Source organism: Cynocephalus volans, chromosome 5 (genome assembly GCF_027409185.1).
Source record: "Cynocephalus volans isolate mCynVol1 chromosome 5, mCynVol1.pri, whole genome shotgun sequence".
In the NCBI taxonomy this organism is placed as follows: domain Eukaryota; kingdom Metazoa; phylum Chordata; class Mammalia; order Dermoptera; family Cynocephalidae; genus Cynocephalus; species Cynocephalus volans.
The window spans coordinates 37,193,857-37,214,517 of record NC_084464.1 but is presented as its reverse complement, the minus strand read 5'-3'; the positions used below and the strand labels follow the sequence as shown (position 1 = coordinate 37,214,517).

Here is a 20,661-nt window from a genome sequence, read left to right as displayed (position 1 = left end):
TGTCACATCACCCAACATATTAGGCACAGAGTAAGTATGCAATTCAAGTGCTCATCCAAAATCTCATTGAGTACCCACTATGTGCCAAGGACTAGGAATTTAAAAATAAAAACACAGCCTTTGTTCAAGTAACTGCCAGCCTAGAAGGAAGGACAGGTATGTTTTATACTCTGTATCCCTCTCAGCTTCTCAAGGATATTGCTAACTTATTACTGCAGTCTCCAGCAACCAACTCTCCCTTTTCTACTGATCATTCCCTTCATTACAGCCATATGCTTTAATATCTCCCATTCTAAACACAAACAAAAATCCCCTGTTATGTCTCAGAGCCCTCTAGCTACATCCCATTGATCAGTCCCCTTCACAGCTAAACTTCTCTGAGAAGTTGTCCACACACACCACATCTACTTTCTCACTTTCTGCCCCTCCCAACCAGACCCCAAGAACTGCTCTGGTCAAGGTTGCTCATGCACCCCACAGTGCCAGTCCACCAGACACCTCTCTGCTCACAGCTTGCTCAACCCCCCTCATCATTCTGCAGAGCCCCACCCCCTCCTTCAGAAAAGCCTCCCAGGCTCTGGTTTTCTTCCTGCCTCGACAGTCAGTCCTTACCCAACCCCATTTGCAGTTCTTGTTGCCTCTGAATGTTGGGTTCATTCCCAAGACGTCTTCTCTTCTAGCTCCACATCTCTTTCTAGGTGACCTCATCAACAGCCATGCATTAAAGATCATCTTTACGCTCATAACTCTCACCTTAGCTCCATCTCCAGACCTCTCCTCCAATCTCCATCCTCACAGATCTAACTGCCTACCTGATAACCCCACCTAGATGTCCTAGATCTCAAATCTCACCTGCCTAAAACAGAATGACTGGGGAGGGTTTCCCAAAATAAACTTGCCCCCACACATACCCTAGCACTTCTCCATCTCGTGGAAAGGTAGCCATTTGTCACCAAATTATTAAACCAGAATCCCTGGTTCTTCTTTTTTCCTCACTGCCCTTACTCACACCTACCTAATCCATCAGTAAGTCCCGCATCCAAAATAAATCTTACACCGATCCCCTCTTATCTCACTCTCTAATGCTACTCCTACTCCTGGCCACAGTCATTTCTTGCCTAGATTACTACAACAGTCCAAATTAGCTTTCTACTTCTCCTCTTGCCCCAGCCAGTCCATTCTCTCTAGCAGCAAAAATGATTTAAAATATAAAAGGGTCTTCAAAAAGTTCATGGGAAGATTTGTATTGGTTTTTTTGTTTACATTTTTCCACAAACTTTCTGAAGTACCATCATATTAGAATTCAAGTCATACCCCTGCCTGCTTACAATGACTTCCCAGTGATATACTACCAAATTCCAAACTCTTGGCCATGGGGCTGCACCTCAGCCGGCCAGAGCCTGCTTCCAGCATCGTCCTGCACCATTCCCTCCCCTCCCATGTCTGTGCTTCATTACACTCCAGCCAAACCGGTTATCTTCAGAACCTCAAAGACACCAACTCTTTCGTAGGCAGAAGAAACAGCACGGCAAAGGCCCTGGAAGGAAATGTTCTTTGCCTCCTTTTTATATGACAGGCTCCTTCTCTCCCACTAGGTCTGTTCAAGTCATCATAACCACAGGGAGGTCACTGGAGACAGAAATTTATTCTTTATGTTAGTCTCACTGACTTCCCTCAAAGCACTTGTTCAAATTTACGGGTACTTCATTTACATATTTCCCTCTTTGGGGGTTTGTTTCCCTGAGTGGAAAAATAAGTTCCACGTGGGCAGGGACCATGTTCACAGGGATCCTGACACTTAGCACCCTGCCAAGCACATACTAGGAACTCAAAAAAAACCCTTATTAAATGTATAATATATAAGTAAACATAACACAATGTGATGTGTGCTAGTATAGGAAGTGATCGCAAATTTCTTCAAAAACATGAATAAACAAACTCTTTACAGATGAGAGGATATCTGAGCTATGTCTTTTGCAGTAGGAACTTGTCAGGATTAGGAGCCTATTTAAAGGTGCTGAAAATATGAAAGAGCCTGGTTGTGTTCAAGAATAGGCTGGACTATGGGGCTGGAAAGCAATGGTCTTCTGTGCCAAACTACACAACTGAGATTTTATCAGGAAGGCTATCCATTAGTGAGCTTGTGTGAGGAAGAGACACCATTTGAATTATAGAAAGGTAAGTCTGGTGACAGTCTGAAGGATTGCTTGCAAAGGGAAGAACCAGAGGCACAGAGACTAGCTGGAAAGATGCTGCACAGGAGGACATGAGACGGTGTGAACAAGGCAGGGGATATGAAAAGAAAGAGAAAGGTCCAGACCAAGAGATAATAAGCAAGTACAAACAGAGCTTAGCAACTAATTAAACGTGAGAGTAAGGACCAAGAGATCAGCATGGCTCAGCTCTTAACCTATGAGACTATGTGAATAACAAAGCCATTAACTGAGATAGAATACAGAATATGGGCAGGTTTTAGGGGAAAAGGTGAGGAGTTCAGATTGGGGCACACTGACTTGAGGTGCTTGGGGACACCTGTGCAGAGATGGGAGGTGGAGATGAAGATTAGGGTGAGGTGGAGGCCATGGGTTTAGAAACCAACATATATGCAGTAACTGCCTCTCTAGAAACAGAGAAGGTTATTTATTATTTGTTGCTTAATATCAGTTGCCTGAAGATTTTAACAAAAAGTTAACTGCAAAATATAGGTAAAAACACTATTCTCACTCAATGTTCTCTGGAGAAAAAAAGTGGAAGTATCTAAACCAAAAATAAAACTGGTAATTTCCCCCAAATTCCTAGAATATTAAACATATAAAGCTGCATTTTAAAGAAAATAGTGATTCTAAATGTTGCTCTGAAATGTCTTTAACGTTCACGGTATTATAAGCTCTTGCTAAATAAGGCTGTGCTTAATAATTTTCTTATTTCATCAGTGCTAATTTGTAATGAAAGAGGACTTTATAAGGAAACGTATGTACAAAGTCACATTACTAAAATGCGATTTAAAGAAAATGAGTTGTAGTTATTGCTAATTCAGGATTACCCCAGGTAGTTCTCTGGTGGCTTTCAGGATGATGTGGAAACCCTTCCTAAGACAGTTTTACTTCTGGGTATTTCTCTACTACCACTACTGATTCACTCCCCACCTCCTCTGACCACCTGCTCCCGGTCCACACCTCTCCTCCACACACTCGAGTGCGTGTGACTGGAGGCCAGCAGGAGCCTGCCTTCAAGATACCTGTAATTCTAGTCAGAGTGCAGCCCCCGCTCACCCCTCCACTCCCCTGACATGAAGCCAGGTATGCTTAGCTCCCTCAGCAACCAGCTGCCCTGATGCTCAGAGGAGGACAGGGAGGCTCAAGCTTCAGAAGGGAGGAAGCCCAGGTGAACCAACAAACACAGGGCTAGCCCCTCCATTGTGGTCTGTTTACCCTCCATGAAGTGCAGAAAAGAGAGGACCCAGTGAAGAGCTGTATAGAGAACCAAGCAAGTCTCCTATGGCCAAAGAGAAAGGAAGGCCCTAACCCCATTGAGCCAGTTCTAGCACCCAAAAGGTTTAAAAGGCTGAAAGGCTAGGTTTTCTTGCTCTTAATTTGCAGGTGGACATTGTAGGGACATGTTCTAAGAAGGGAAACAGCCCCCAAAATTCCCCTCCCACCCCCAACTCAGCAAGCAAGGCCCACAACGAGCCATCCTTCATGTGTCTACATGAGGCCTCCCGGCCTCCCCAGGATCACTTCAGCAGCCAGGGAGAGCAACAAAAGAGAGATTTTCTACAATCTATGTGTCATGAGGAAGGTATTGTGACTACAAACTATTATTTTAGGGAGATTTCTGACATAATCATCTCTCTGCCTTTTCACCTCAGACAAGCTAATTCCCTCATTCCAACAACCCACGCACTCCCCAACTACAAACTGATATCCGAGCACATAATCCTGACTAACAATGCTTAATAAAAAAATATAAGGGCACGCATGAACAAAATTTACTAATACTCCTAATGTGTATTTCAGAAAACTAGGAGGAAAATGAAAGCGGCTAATTTTTAGATTAGCTTTTTTAGATTTTTCTCTAAAAAAAAAAATAAAGACCACTCTCTCTCACTTCATTAATACTCGATTTAACGCCTTTGTACAAAGCATTCTCCAGCAATCTGCAAATAGCTGTAAGTAAAGTTCACACTAGGGTAAATCTGAAGTTATATTAAAAAGGTTTCTGTCTTAGTCTTGTGAGTAGAAGATAAAGGATTGCCAAATCCCTTCATCACACAGGCTCTTTAAAGAATAAGGCACAGCGATATAGAAAACCTCGGACACAAAACACGAGGGTTTGGGTTAGGACTTTGATATTCAATGCTTAAGAGAAGAAGAAACTCCAAGAAAGGAAGTAAGCAAAGGGGCAGAAAGAAGGCATTTTTGCATTTGCTATTTTGCAGAAGAACAAGTTCCATGCTCTCCTCACCCTTCCCTGGGGAACTCACACTGGAGAGAGGCCAGGAAATATCTTCCGCAGGCAGGTGCCAATGTGAGCCAGCACTTCGCTCACATCCTCGGGCGATGCCATCTTCATGGAGATGCTGCACTTCTCAGTTTCCACGACCATCTGCAAGAAACATTGGACACTTCTTAATAATGAGTCCAATTCCTTCCCTTTTTAACTTTAACTAAGGTAGTTACAGAGATGTATACTAATACAATATACAATAGTATACAATATAAACTAATACAATGTCAGCTTTTCAAGAAGTGCTTTCTTAAAATAATACTCTTAGTTGAAGACTCAAAGAACAGGTTGGGTAGAAGGTGGAAGGGTTGTCAGAAACATCCGGGAACTGAAGCAAGTGTTTCTAAGGGTCAAACTGGCAGATTCAAATAGACCCCCTATGTGACATAGACTGAATCCTCACATTTGTACATGACTTCTTTTACCAAGATTTTGTCTTGAGATGTGATCTAACAAAGTTTGTCAAACTCCTGCTATCCAGTATAAGCATGAATACCTCCTTCTGTGAGTACCCAAGTGCAATCTGATAGTTACCTTTTTCATCTTAACATGCTTTAAAAACAAGAAACCTTATAAGATGTTTAAAGGAAATGTTGAATGTTTTGCCTGGGAGCAAGAGAAAAATTAAATGATTATAGAAAAGTTTCAGGCTTTCTAAGATGATAGGATACTTGGAAAAGATTACATTAAGGTAACAGGGTAATAAAATGATTACTGTTAGGTTTAGTGCTAGGCAAAGACTCATTCCTGTAATTAACTGTTGGAGATATCCAAAACTTATGCCAAAAATGTTGAGAGTGAGGTCACACAGCTAGTCCTATAAATATTAATCAACCAGAAAAAAGGGACAGGTCACAAAAGGTACAGCAGCTTCATTATGGACACATTTCAAATAAAAAACAATGTCAATCACTTTTTTAAAAAAAGAAAAAAAGAAGCCATTATCTTGGATCTCAAAAATATTCATGTAAAATGAAGTCCTTTTAGATTATCACTGCATCAAAACATCCTCATGCATTTACCTCCTGTTCTTAATCTGCACAAAAATATAATGGAGGAACACTAAACTTAATGTACAACTGACCAATTACATTAACAAAGAAGGTTTTAGATTTTGCTTGAGATTTTTCCTAAAATTAGCCAGGTTAAAAATAATAACAATCTAAATCTTTCAACCTATTTGTCTTAAAAGGAAAAGTAATGCAAGGTATTTGTCAAAGTGATGAAATCAAAGAAAAGGAAGTAAGTGATTTGAGTCCTTAAAATGTAATGTTTTCATAATACCCCCTAGAGGAATCTGTCAATGAGTACTTAGTAAGTACCACCTCTGTGCCAGTAAATTGCGTTAAAAAAAATTTTTTTAATCCTAATTTTCAACATATTCCTCAAGAAATGAATGGCAAAACCTTTAAAATTATCTAGGCAAAGGCTGCGTTTGTCTTCCAGAAGCTAGTCCAAGGGATATTTCCCCCCCCAAAAAGGCAGCAAGCATTATTGTACATGGAGGTGTTTGTTTGTACCTGGAGGGGTTTACTAACCAACCCCAGTACATCCGTGGTGTGTCTTAGGTTAAGACTAAAGCTGTTTTGTGAAGTCAGGCTCACGTGTCTCATATGCATGTATTCTGATAGTTAATTTTTCTTCTTAACATGTTTTTAAAATATATGCACGTTTTCAAAAGCCAGATACTTTGGGATGTGCCATTATGTCTGTGCTCTGCACTGTCCCAACCTTCCCATCATGTGTAATTACATTTTTCACTACAGGGTACTTTTACATTCCTCGCATCTAGTGCATCTGTTCAGTTCAAAGTTTGGCTGTGAGGAATTAGTCATTAGCTTATCTAGTTCCACTTAATCCTAACAACTAATCATCCTTAATTGCACAGGATTGAATGGAATGACAGGGAAGAAAAAAGGTGACAAGTGGAGAAAGAAATGAGGCCTTCAAATTCAACCTTACATGCTAGCATTCACACAGAACCACATCAGATGCCACCACCTCTGCTTAATCAATGAAGTGATCAAGGTGAAACCAAAATGATAAATCATCTCATCAGAAAAAAGAAATCCCTATCAGATACCTTTTTCCCCTCCTTTTCACCTGAGGAGAAACAATAGTTGAAACACTTTTTCCTAAGACACCTAGCAAGGCATCAATTATGACCTCTAACACACATTTAAAATAATAATCAGAGATATAAGCCATAGTATCTTATTTAGTATTCAAATTTCCAGCCCCCTCACTTCCTTTTCTAAGGTAAAACAACCTGACTAAACTGTCAGAGCAGCATGTTGTACTAGACTCAAGCCAACAGTCTATGAGGTGTTTTTCTCTCATTTAACAGAAATAGCTATGGGTGGTTTACCAATATCATTCTATGACACAGCAAACAATTAACCTTATAATTAAAAAAAAAAAAAAAAAAACATATTCAATTGCACAAAAAAAAGGCCAAAAATTCTGTAATTCTGAAACTATATAACTCCTGGACTCATTCACTGACCATGAAAGGCAAGAGAACTTGAGCACCAGAAAGTGCTATGGCATTGAGACTTGTAAAATAAGCTAAAGGTCTCCTACATTTCTACAAGCAAGAGGACAACAGCAATAGTAAAAGTCACATTTCACTAATTCCATAATGCACTCACTCACACACCACGCAGTGCCTACGTCCCAGGCACTTTATCTGAATTTACAAACTATAATCCAGAGAATGCCAGAAAAGATCAAGGCTAGATTGTGAGTGCCCCAGGAGGACACTGTCATCCTTATGATTTTACGTAAAAGAAAATCAAAACTAGAAACATCAAAGAACCTGATCTTACATAGGTTATGCATGGGTTGTCAACCTTTGGAACACAACAGAATCAAAAGGTGCACTTGACAAAAATACAAATGTTCACACCAGACATATTGAATCCCAACTGTCCTGTGTGTACGGTGTATGGTGGGAGTATGTGTAGGTGTGTGGGTGTGTGTGTTGGGGGTGGGGTAGTCATGTGACAGGGAGAGGGGGTAGTGAAGGTACCTATTTTTAAAAAGCACCACAAACAATTATGAAGCACATCAAATTTTGAATACCACTAGGTTTCTGGTATTGCCAGTCTCTGATTTGTTAGCCCCTTTGTAGAAGCCATACCACTGGTTTCACTATAATTTTATCTCCAAGGCTCATACCATGGGACAAAATACACTTGAAGTACCTTTGTAAAGCTATTCTCTTGGCACTTACCATGATACAGCAGCTTCCTGGGGCTGACGTAGACTACATAACACTCAGTGGTGGGACAGGACTTCAAAGTGTGGTAAGACCAACTACAGCAGCCACATGGGAAAATTAGTCTTGCTGTATCAACATCCCTTCTCATGATTACATGCACAGTCAAATCTTATTTTGAAAATAATCTTGGCATTAACATTTCTCTAACGCCCTTCTGTTCCCATCACAACCCCCAAATGATAAACATAAACATTCTTGAATTAAGACCAGCAAGGAGACCCTGATTATGCCGTTATGTCATCTTTCATGAGCAATCATTCCCCACTGCGTATGTCTGACCATTTTGGCAAACACATGGTGCTATGATTTTTCTTTCAAACTCCAGTTTCTGGAGAATGATAAATACATAGGATAAAACATTGCTCTAAGATGAACTGTGGAAAAATTCCAAGGGTTTGTATGTAATCTCAATCAATATAGAGTGACAATTTCTTTTAGGAAAATACCAAAAAACTACACACACACACACTCTCTTGCTCTCTTTTTATAGTTTTAAAAGCTAAAAAAATAAAGTAAGCAGAATAAAGGAAATAATAAATATCAAAGCAATCAATGAAACAGAAAACAGGAAATCAATGAAATCGATAGTAAAAAAAAATCAAGAAAACCAAAAAAGCAAGTTTTTTGAGATCAATAAAAGTCATAAACCTCTAACCAGACTGAAACAGAGACAGAGAGAGAACCAAATTATCAGTATCAGGAATAATATTCTACATATATTAAAAGGATAACAAGTGCGTACTATGAACAACTTTTTTTAATTTTAACTTCTCAATATACATTGTAGTTGATTTTCATGACCCTTTACCCATTCCTCTTTCCCGCTCCCCTCCCCCCCATTATATCGTATCTGCTATGAACAACTTTAAATCAATAAATTCAACAACTTTATTAAAAGATACAAATTACCAAAGTTTACTCAAGAAGAAATACATGAATGGATCTATATCTATTAAAGAAATAGAAACTGTAGTCAAAAACCTTCTCAAAGAGAAAACTCAAGGCTCAGATAACTTCACTGATAAATTCAACTAAACATTTATGGAAGAATTAATACCAACTCTACATAAAAAATTGAAGAGGAGAGACTACTTCCCAATTTATTCTGTAAGTCCATACAGAAGCCAGACAAAAACATTAAAAAGAAAAAGAAAATTACAAACCAATAATTCTCACCATCAATGCAAAAACTTCTTCACAGAATTTTAACACATGGAACCCAACAATGTATAAAAAAGATAATACATCATGATCAAGTAAGGTTTATCCCAGGAATGAAAGGTTCACTTAATATTAAAAAACAATAAATATAATTCACCATCTTAACAAGCAAGTGAGCAAGCAAGCGAGAGAAAGAGAGTCAGAAAGAGAAAGCCAGCCACACAATAATCTCAATAGAGAAAAAACATTTGACAAAATTCAACACTAATTCGTCAAAAAAAAGCTCTCAGCAAATAAGAATAGAAGGGAACTTCCTCAACCAGATAAAGGGCATCTATAAAAATCCTACAGCTAACATCACACTTTATGGTGAAAGAATGAATGAATGCTTTCTCTTGAAGACTGGGAATAGGACAAGAAGGTCAACTCTCACCAATTCTATTTAGCACTGTCCTGGAGGTGTTAGCCAGTATAACTCTCAAAATCTGAGATCTGTTTTTACCCTACTTATACGCCAATAACTTAGCCTGTTGCTGTTTCATGGATGCTGACAGAAGACAGGAGATTCCTGGGTCAGAAAAAGAAAGGCTTTTATTATTCATGGCACAACAAAGGGCATGAGCACCACTTATGCACAGATTCCCCTGGTCCCCAAAGTCTCACAGGTTGATGTGGATGTTTTCAGCAGATACCTGCATACACAATGGGTTGCTTACTGGAAAGGAACCCTTGGGCTTGGGGAATCTACTGTTTTCATAGTAAGCGGTAAACAATCCTGCTCTTTGCTCAAAAAGGAAACACTCCATCATCCCACAAGGTTGCTCAGTGCCAACATAACCCTGAGAAATAGCCTGGGTAAAGAGCATTCACAGCACTGAATGATTGGTATACCTAGAAAGACATGTAGGAGCAGGAAGAACTCAGGGAGGAGTATCTCCCAATAGCAATAAGGCAAGAAAAAGAAATGAAAAGCATCCATGTTGAAAATAAAAAGCATCTATATTCACAAATGACACCATCTCTGTAGAAAATGATGGAATCCATAATTAATACTAGACTACTAGAACTAATAGGTGAGTATAACAAGGTGGAAGGATAAAAGATCAATATGCAAAAATCAATTATATTTTTAATACCAGCAAGAAACAATTGAGAACCGAAATTTAAAAACAAATACCAGCAGCAAAAAATATAAAATACTTAGGAATAAATCTGACAAAAGATGTATAAGGCCTATACACTGAGAGCTACAACAAAATACTGAGAGAAATTAAAGAAGTCCTAAATAAGTGAAGAAATACACCGTTTTCTTGGGTCAGAAGACTCCATGTTAATAAGATGTCAATTCCGCCCAAACTGATCTATAGATTCAATGTAATTTCAATCAAAATCCTTTTTGCAGAAATTGAGGTGAAAATAAAATTCATATGGAATTGCAAAGTACCTAGAATCACTGAACAATTTTGAGAAAGAACAAAGTTGGACAACTAATGCTATCTAATTTCAAGTTTTACTGTAAAGCTACAGTAATCAAGACAGTATAGCAGTAGCATAAATATAGGCAAAGAGACCAAAGGGACAGGATTCAGAGTCCAGAAATAGATACACACTTACATGAATGATTGATTTCGAACAAAAGTGAAGATGAGTTCAGTGAGGAAACAATAACGTTTCAAACAAATGGTACTGGAACAAGTAGACATACTATATATACATACACAAAAACAAAAAAATTGACTCATACATTGCTTTATATACAAAAAACCACTTCAAAATAGATCACAGACCATATGTGTAACCTAGATGAAGGTATAAAACATCTAGAATATATAGAACATTCTGTGACCTTGGGCTAAAGAAAGATTAATTCAATACAGCACCATAAAAGAAAATATTGATAAACTGGGCTTCAAGATGCAAAACTTCTGCTCTTTGAAAGACACTATGAAGAGAATGAAAAGAGAAGCCACAGATTGAGAGAAAAAATATATATACCACATATCTGATGAAGAATTTGTGTCCAGAATATATTTTTTAAAAATTTTCAAAACTCAATAAGAAACAACCCAATTTTTAAATGGCAAAAGATTTGAACAGACATTCAAAAAATACATAATACATGACAGAGAATAAACAGATAAAAAGATGCTCAAAATATGTTGTTATTGGAAAGACGCAAATTAAAACCACAATGAAATCGCACTATATGCCTATCAGAATGGCTAAAATTAAAAAGACTGACCATATCAGCTTTGGGGAGGAGGTGGAAGACCCAGAACTCTAATATGCTGCTGGTGGCAATGTCAAGTGGTACAACCACTTTGGAAAACAGTTTAGCAGTTTCTCAAAAAGTTAAACATATACCCACCATATGATTCAGCTGTTCCACTCCTAAGAAAGCATACGTCCAATCAAAGACTTGTACGTAAATATTCACAGCAGCTTTATCTGTCATAGCCCAAACTAGAAACAATCCAAATGTCTATCACCAGGTGAATGGATAAACAAATTGTGACACAGACATACAATGAAACACAACTCAGCAATAAAAAAGAAAGAACTACTGAGACATGCAACAAAATAAATCCATCTCAGAATAATTATACTGACTGAAAGAAGACAGACAGGAAAGTGTAAACACTGCATGGTTCCATTCATATAAAATCTCAGAAAATGCAAACTACTCCATAGCAACAGAAAGCAGATGCCTGAGGTTGACTGCAGATGGGGAGGAGGCAGGAGAGAGTGTTTACTAAGGTGTATGAGGAAACTTCAGGGAGATGAATATGTTCAGTATCTTGATTGTGGTGATGGTTTCACAGGTGTACAAATGTCAAAACTTATCAAATTGTACACTTTACTGCAGTTACTTATAGCTCAATATTTTATTAAGACCAAAAATTCATTTATCACCATATTCCCAGAAAGATCATATATAGTACTATGTAGCTATGAAATTTGAGTGTTCAAACTTGTCGTACAAACTCTGAGGAAAGTACTTTTAAGTTTACGTCACCAGCTAACATAAAAACTAATTAGTTCTTTTTAAACAGTCACGGACAATGTGTTTTCCCTATCAGAACAAATTCCCAACCCTTGCCCACACAGCCACTGTTAAGTCTCTTATTCTGAAGATTCCATTTTCCCTAACCTTGTTTTTCTATATTGATTTAAGAAAACTTTCAATATCAAAACCAAAACAGAAGACGTTTCACGGTTTCAGGAACTCACAAAAGACCCCGACCTCACAGCGATAGGTTTCTGTTATGCACTCTCACCTGAGAAGGCTTGCTGCAGACAACGCCATGAATCTCCAAGTAGCTGAAGGTTAACTCGAGCTGCAGTTGGGAGGGAAGAGGGAAAAAAAGACCTGTAATGAGGACTTTAAAACATATAATTCAAGGTAAAAAAAAAAAAAAAAAAAGAAGAAGAAAAAGATGCTGTAATTAGAAACAGCCCCAAGAGCAAATAAGATATTGGGCATCTTCTGAAGGCAGGCTGATTTAATGTGTCCATTCATTCAACAAGAAGGGACTGTGATTTATCATATTTCAGCAAAATTATCTAGCCTTCATTTTACTAAAAGGTTGAAAAAAAGTTGTATGCCCAACAAACCAGGGACAAAACCAATGCAAAGTTTTGCTATTTCTACTCTATTTATTCATTGAGAAATGAATGTATAAAATGAAAACATCTCAATATACTTTATCCTCTTTTTAACTTCAAAGTTTTGCTTCCATAAGTCACATGAAGACAAAGTCAATGTTGTTTTCCCCTTCCTTCTAAACCCTTACCTCTCTGTGTTACACTCTGACCACCTACTGGAGTCATCCTTCCATAAAAATTCCTATTTTTAATAGATTAAGACAAATACGGTATTTAGAAATTTAGAACTGTCCTTAAAATGAAACACACATTGTTAAATAAAATTCCTCTTTTTCTCTCTACGTGTAGAAAAATGATTTATTTCCCTTTTATTTTAATAATAAATGACCCTTTTCTCTTCTCCTGTAAGCAGTGTTCTTTTTCTTCAAAATATCTCCCACCTCTCACTCTTTGACTATTTTTCCTGCTCAACAGCCACTAATCTTTCTCACGATTTTGCAGCCTTTCACCCTACTACAGCAGTCACAGTCACAAGGCATGGGATGAGAGACAATGGGACTGAGTTGGATCAGTTTATTTTACCCTCTCACATTAAAACTAAAAATATAATGGTAAAAGAACACACCCAGCACCAAACCCAGGGGACTTAGTTCTGCTCCTTGGTGGTAAGTAGCACCATGATACTTTGGCAGGATAAATCTCAGAGCAGAAAACCTCTGAAACTCTAGTTAAACATCTCAAAGTGTGGTGATGAGGATGGGAGGTAGAAAGAGAATTCATTCTTTCATTATTCACTTAGTCAACTAATGGACATTTATGGAAAGCCTACTATGTGCCAGAACTGGAAAGAGAAAGAGAAATGAGATATGTATTTTGTCCTCCAAGAGTTAAAAATACAGTATTGAAGGCATATGTTTAAAAACTTTCAATTAGAATAGACATTTTCTTACCTATCATTATCAAGATCTACACATGGTTTGATTTTGTAAAGTAATTTAAAGCAAGGAATATGCATACCTACCTTCATTATTGTAATTTAAAACATATAAACATATTTTTATTTGTCATCCTTTGACACAATGCCAAAGGTTTTCTTTGAGTTAAGCCAATGGGCTGGCCCCCCAGTGGCCTTTCTCTATGAGCCACACCCATGGTGGAGGGAGGGCTTCCAGCTTCCAATTCAAATCAAGTCTCTTTAAAAATGGAGTGAGATCCTAAAGACAATTGCAAAGCAATCTAAGGGTAGAAGTTTATAGATTATTATGCTCCTCATACCCCCTCTCCAAACTTTAACAGTTATCATCTGGTCCTTAAGACAGCAATTTTTTTAAAGTAATTTGGTTTATCAATATTCAATATTCATAGACACTCTCTCCTTTTGCACTCATATTTCATCATTATGTGAAACACCTTTCATTTACAACATTTGCTATTGTAATTATAACTGCTATAAATAGAATTGGGAATGAACCACTAAGCCTCAGGGGGCATCTCATTCAATAGATGTGAGCAGGAATAAACAGGTGTGAGCAGGTACACTCTCAAAGCCTAACAGCTACAAAATGCAGCTGGCATCAATGGGCATCATCAGGAATAGGAATAGGCGTCTTTGGTCAATTTGGCTCAGTGAGCCACCACAGGAAGCACCCAGGGCTCTCCCAAGCCAGGACAGTGGAAGGCCTCGGGCCTTGGTCACACTCCCCCAACACAAGCAACCAGCCCAGCAACGACCAAAGAGCCGCCACAGGAAGCACCCTGGGTTCTCCTGAGCTGGGGCAGTGGGGGCTCTCAGGCCTCGGTCACACCCTCCCCCCAAAAAAATGAGCAACCAGGCCCAGCAGTGACCACCAAGCCACAGCAAGAAGGGCCCCGGATTCCTGAGCTGAGGAGGTAAGAGGCAAGGGCTTTTGCCACACACCCCTGACACCTGCACCCAGCTTGGCAATGACCAAGCCACCACTGGAAGCCCTCTGGTCTCCCCTGTGGGAATGAGGGGGGGTGCGCCACAGGCCTCAATCCCACCCCTCCTCCTTCCATCACATTTCCTTCCCCTTTCCCCTCTCCGCATCCCTCCCAACTTCTCTGCAACATCATACAATGTAAAAAAATAATATAAAAATTTTTTTAAAAATTGGCTCAGTGAGATTAGTTGGAGGTTAATTAAGATGCTTTTACTGAACCTGAAGGCTGTCACTGTGATAGTGAAGTACTGAGGAGCAAGGAAAGAGTGGTGACATTTCAGCTAGTCCCTGAAAAATGACTTCAAGTTTGTCAAGCAAACAAGGGGAAGAAAAGTTGATTCAGGCAGAAGAAAAAGAATTTGCCAAGGCATAGAGACATTAAAAGAACTAGGATAAGGCAGAAATTACAAGGAGTTGTACAGTATCAACAATCAGTAACGAGATGAGTGGCTGAGTCTGTGGTTAGTCAGAGTCCCGTATTACTAATAGTGGGCAGGTGAGTCTCTAAGACATATTCAAGGACATCATAGCAAGGTTCAAATAATTCTCTCTAAACTCATCCATGGCTATATTCATCAGGCCTTTGCTCCAGTCCCACAATCCATCCTCCCCCCACTCCAGCCCACCCCAAAGACAGTTTAAAGAAGGTCACTAGATTCAATTTATGAGCAGAAGGAGTCAAGAAGACTAGTTAGGAAGCTGAGCCAGTGCAGGCAGCATGAAGACCTGGGGACATTTTTAAGTGAGAACTAGAAATATTAGTGGCTGATTAGGTAAGAGGAAAGCATTAACCCACACTGCCAATAGCTTTTCCACCAGTCTCTTGCTCACCCCACCCCCAGCCCCCTAACAAGATAGCACCCATCCCATCAGAGCCAATCTAAATGTGATTCTGTGGCTGTCCTTCAGTAACTCCTGTTATTCCAAGCTTCAACTCCTCAGCCAGGCCTAGATCCTGCCCATCTTTCCGACCTGTTTCCCTCTCACCACAGCCTTTTCCACAATCCTCGGCCCATACTCCAGTTCCCCAAATGCAAGTGCTGTTAACCAGTGTAAGATCCCTTATTTGCCTGGTTGACGTTGGGTGATCTCTCAACCCACCTTCTCTGCAAACCCTTCCCTGATGTGGTAATTACCCACCCACCCCAGAAAAGCAGAGTTGGGGCCTCCTGAGGTGATGGCAAAGTTCTACTTCTTCATCTGGGTATGATGGCAGAAGTATTTCCTTTGTGATTAATCACAGATATACATCTTTGTTTTGTCCATTTGACTATATACGTGGTACATCTCACAATGAGACATCTCACAAAAGACAAAAGGAAAGCATGTTAAATCAATCAGCTCCCAAAGAAAAGACACCATGTCATAATCAGTGCCTATCGTACACTAATGCTCTAAATATAATGATTTCCCAAGAAAATTAATATCATTGACTCAGCCAAGACTTACACTTTGCACATGAAAACCAGCCTTCTTTAAGGAGGAAATCCACAAGCAGATCACTATGGAAGAAAATCTGCCTTTATTAGTGATGCTAACAATATCAGAAATCAGAACCAATGTCTGAACTACCCTGGTCAGTCTGGCTGTGAAACTTTATATACATATCACACAGTGAAGCCAAGGCCTTGCCTCAGGGGCAGAGCTAGAAGGGGGCAATACAGGATCATCTAGCAGAAGGAAGGCAGGTGACTTCCCAAGGGGTAATACACTTTCCACTGGGCCAGAACATTTTAGTGTACACATATTATTCAGGAGCCTTCTATTCAATAGGGTGCTTGGCTATTTTCACAAGCCTCCAAAATTTCCTTCTGTGATTAACTTTTTACCAGTGGGATAATGTTTAATTCACTTCCTTATATCCTTTTTTTAAAAAAATTAATTTATTTGTTATGAATATTCATGAGATATAAAGCTGATTGTCCCCGCTCCTGTCCATGATGTAGGGGCCAGATTCATACTGGGGGCATATCCATTACCAGAAATTTCTTTTGTACCCTTTGTCCCCTCCCAATTATCCCCCAACCTCCCTCCCCTTCCCCCTCTCCCCTCAACTCCAATTTGTAACCCTATCACTTCCTTATATCCTGCCTTCAATATTTTAACATACAGTAGTCCCCGTTATCCATGGTTTTGATTTCTGCAATTTCAGTTACTTGAGGTCAACTACAGTCTGAAAATATTAAATGGAGAATTCCAGAAATAAGTTTTAAATAACCTTTACTACAGCATGTTATAATTGTTCTATTTTATTAGTTGTCGTTAATCTCTTACTGTGCCTAATTTATACATTAAACTTTATCATAGGTATACAAAAAAAAGGAGATGTAGGGTTCAGTATTATCTGCAGTTTCAGGCATCTTCTGGGGTTCTCAGAACATATCCCTCCAGCCCCTGTAGATAAGAGGGGACCAGTATATAGATAGGTTAGTCCAACTTTATTGAACATTATCATTAACTGATTTTATTTATAATGTTATAAAAATACAGACTCACTTTATATTATCAAAAGGGGTTAGAATCAAAAGTCTCATTCCTTGGAGAAACTATAAAAGTTAACATTTGTATAACTAGAAAGAAAAACGGCAGAAGGTACCCCAGTGGGTTGGTACCTTCCCAAAGTTCAGTGAAAATCACGTACATCATTAGATTGCAAATCCTGGAAGATCCACTTCATTTGTGTCTGTAACATTATGGAGCCCTGTTTGGCACATAAGTAGGTATTCACAAAACACTGGCTAAATGTTAAATTTTAAGAAACAAGAAAGGACTGGGAAAATGAGCAAATAACACTGTAACCCAAACATCAGAGTATGAAAAGGATAGAAGCTTCCACTAGACCCTACCCATTTTCCTGAGTATGTGGGCAAGGGAGGCAGTTCAACTCAGTAAAAAGTAGATAAGACTAGGACATGGTGAGTCTAATTCTCCTTTTTCCCATGCACTACTTGTGAATCCTTAGACAAGTCAACTTTGCATCTTTGAGATATTTTCTAATAGCTCACCTACAAGTTTACTGTGAGAATTAAATGAGATTACCTTACAATATTCTTAACAGATAACTCATTAAATTCTCATAATAATAGTGTCGCTGAGCAGGGGCTTTGCAGCCAGACCCCCTGGATTAGAATCATCTACTAGTGGAAATTTTACCTCAGGCAAATTACTGAAACTCCCTGTGCCTCAGTTTTCTCATCTGTAAAATGGGGATAATAATAGGATCTACCTCATGGTTCTCACAGATTTTTTTAAGGATTATTTACTAAAACAGCACTCAAATGTTAGTTATCATTTAAAAAAAAAAAAAAGAAAACTCCAATTCCCTTTTATCGTTCAATCCGCATCCTACTAGAATGATCAACCCCTTTTTGTTACCATAAACAAAAGAAAAGAAATTATGATGCCAAATTCACGAGCTATCAGTTTACATTTTAATTTGCCCCATGTAATGAAGAACATCTCATGAAAAACGTTACAAAGATCTTTCAAAGAACAGAGTGGTGCATGCTATTTTTTATAGGCAACAGGAGAGTACACGGGGAACTGCCGAGGTGGTTGTGGTACTGGTAATGCACTCTAGAGTTATGAAGGTTATTTCCCACATGTCAAAGCCTTAGAAAAATCTGCCATTACCGGACCGAAGGAAATAAGAAGTAGACTTGAAGAAAGTGGAAATCAAGCCCCAGTTGAGGGAGAAAAATGACCAGGACATGGAGCCTCAGGGACATCGAGCACAAAATGTCTCACTGCTTTCCTTGGGATGCCTTTACACAAAGAGAGGAAATAAAGGAGTAAGAAACGTTCCTCAGCACAACCCTTAGGTGCTTTCTGGGGAGAAGGAAGAAAAACATGGATGTGCTTAGAGAAGTCCTGACGCTTTAGGCTAAATTTTAAGTCTATGTAATTGAGGTGTGAGTGTGTGTTGTGTGAGTGTGTGTGTGAGTGAGAGTGTGTGTGTGTGTGTGTGTGAGTGTGTGTGTGAGTGTGTGTGTGTGTGTGTGTGTGTGTGTGTGTGTGTGTGTGTGTGTGTGTGTGTGTGTGTGTGTGTGTGTGTGTGTGTGTTGGAAGGAGGAACGTCATCAGCACTCACCTTGGTGGGGATTCGCGCTGACACGAGGAAGGCCCGGCATGATGTAAGCACCTGTAAGATAGAAGTAGCAGCATAAGTACAAGTACCAAAAAGGTGTCTTTTTGTTTTACCCACAGACTTTAGTGTTACCCACAGACTCCAATGATATGGAAGCCTCAAAAAGCCACATGGCTTGGCTTCTGTCACATACAAAGAATAAATGACCTGGGTCAGCTTCTTGGTCCTACAGAATTAGTTTTACTCCAAGAGTCCCTGTATCAAGGTTCATATCGAATAAATCACCCACGAAATCTTAAGATGAGAGTCTGTCAGCAGCCCAAAGGACCAACAGATTATTTCGGTAGAGTAAGCAAGACAGGTCTCTGTGATATTAAAATACAGATATCTTATATATAGTCACAGCACCACTACATCAACAGCAAACTTACTGAAAAAGCCAAGTACTCATTCGCAATTCCCAAATTACAACCACCACCCACATTGGCCCGCTTGCTTTCCCTTCTCTGCATTCTAGCTGATAACATTTACATAACGCACAGACAGCAAAATCAGAAGAAGCTTCCAAACAATTGTCCCCAACTTTGCTTTTCAGCTGTGCCTCTCAGTCTTAGGACATTTTTGGAAGTTTTCTGACAGTCAGCTAAGAATATATATATATAGCCCATGGGGTCCCACATGTCTATAGGCCCCTCCTGCCCAACAGGGGTCCTCATGACTACAAAGGGGCTAAACTAGAAGTTCCAACCTTGAGCAGGGATCCCACATCCACAAGCCTCATTGTCTAAATGTGCCACTCTGCAAGTGAGTTTCAGGCAGGTCTCATGAGCCTTTGCCATAAAGAAATGAGACTCTTAAAGCTTCTCACGTCTTGATGAGAGAACTGCCTTTTTTCATTTTCCGGAGAACTTCCATATCACTAAATCTGTATTTAGTAAATGATGCTAGATTTGAACAAAACCTTAGAAATGATAAGTCAAGGACACTGAGACCCCAAGTTGTTAAAGGACTTATGCAAGGTCACACAGCTTAACCCAGACTCAACCCAGGGCTCACACTGCTAATCAGAGCACAGGTGAATCACGGGCGTGCTTCTGCAGCCCACTTTTTACCTCTCTCTACAGTCTCCCAATCCCAAACAGAAACGGTGTATTTTCTATAAAACCCTTCTATGAATGAATAATCACAGGTCACCACTGTAGGAGATACCTCACTCAGGACTATTTATGAGACAGATGAGACGGGAAGCCTCAGGACACTCTGCTAATGAGCGGGGAGGGAAGGCAGAGGGAAGAGGCAGGGCCCATTTCAAGAACTTCCACACAAATATCACAGTCACAGCTATCCACAGGATCAACTTTTACCTGGTGTCATTTTTCACTACTTGATCTTAGAGGTGACATGCTCTAAAAGACCATTAATAAATGACATCTGAAAGTATAGGCAAGACAAGGTGTCTATATTTGAATACTCCATATACTGTGAACCAAATCACAGCTTTTCCCTAAGGAATGATCCTTTCTTTTCACTAAGGCCTTGGGGGCAAGGGATTGGGACAAAGCAATGAGCAGTAGGAAGCAGCGGGAAGCACAGAAAGGACAGGCAAGTGTATGGAATGCAACCAGATGAGTGGATGGACGGCAAGTATAGCCCAGTAGCAGCAGGACTGGCTACATAATTTGCAGGGCCATTGGTCAAAAATTATTAAGAATTTCAAGGTGGTGACAACAAAGCATTAACAAAGCAGGGCACTTCTGAGCATGCTGGCCTATGCAACTGTACAGGTTGCATGCCAAGAAGCTGTCCCTGCGTAGCAGCTACCATTTATTGAGGATTCTCTATGTGCCATGAATGGGGGCACATTTTTGAGTATACTGACACATTTAATCCTCACAACAACTACATTCGGTGTCATTATTACTCCCATTTTACACATGAGCAAACTGAGACTCACTGATATAACCCACTTTAAGTTCCCCCAATTAGGGGAGAAAAAGAATTCGCATACAGCCTATGTTCTTAACCACTAGGCTTTATGCACATGTTACTATCCAATT

General features: G+C 39.4%; 1 protein-coding gene across 1 annotated transcript in view; it reads right to left on the bottom strand.

Moving 5' to 3' along the window:
• The window catches only part of CARMIL1 (capping protein regulator and myosin 1 linker 1), a 171,405-nt gene extending 152,289 nt beyond the window's left edge, over nucleotides 1–19,116 (bottom strand). The window contains exons 1-4 of the mRNA XM_063098227.1: nucleotides 19,036–19,116; nucleotides 18,608–18,658; nucleotides 12,229–12,288; nucleotides 4,484–4,605 (exon numbers count right to left, since the gene is read on the bottom strand). Of these exons, the coding sequence (XP_062954297.1) occupies nucleotides 4,484–4,605; nucleotides 12,229–12,288; nucleotides 18,608–18,658; nucleotides 19,036–19,116 (314 nt within the window). The remainder of the gene's footprint in view (nucleotides 1–4,483; nucleotides 4,606–12,228; nucleotides 12,289–18,607; nucleotides 18,659–19,035) is intronic.
• Between the last annotated feature and the right edge of the window lie 1,545 nt (nucleotides 19,117–20,661).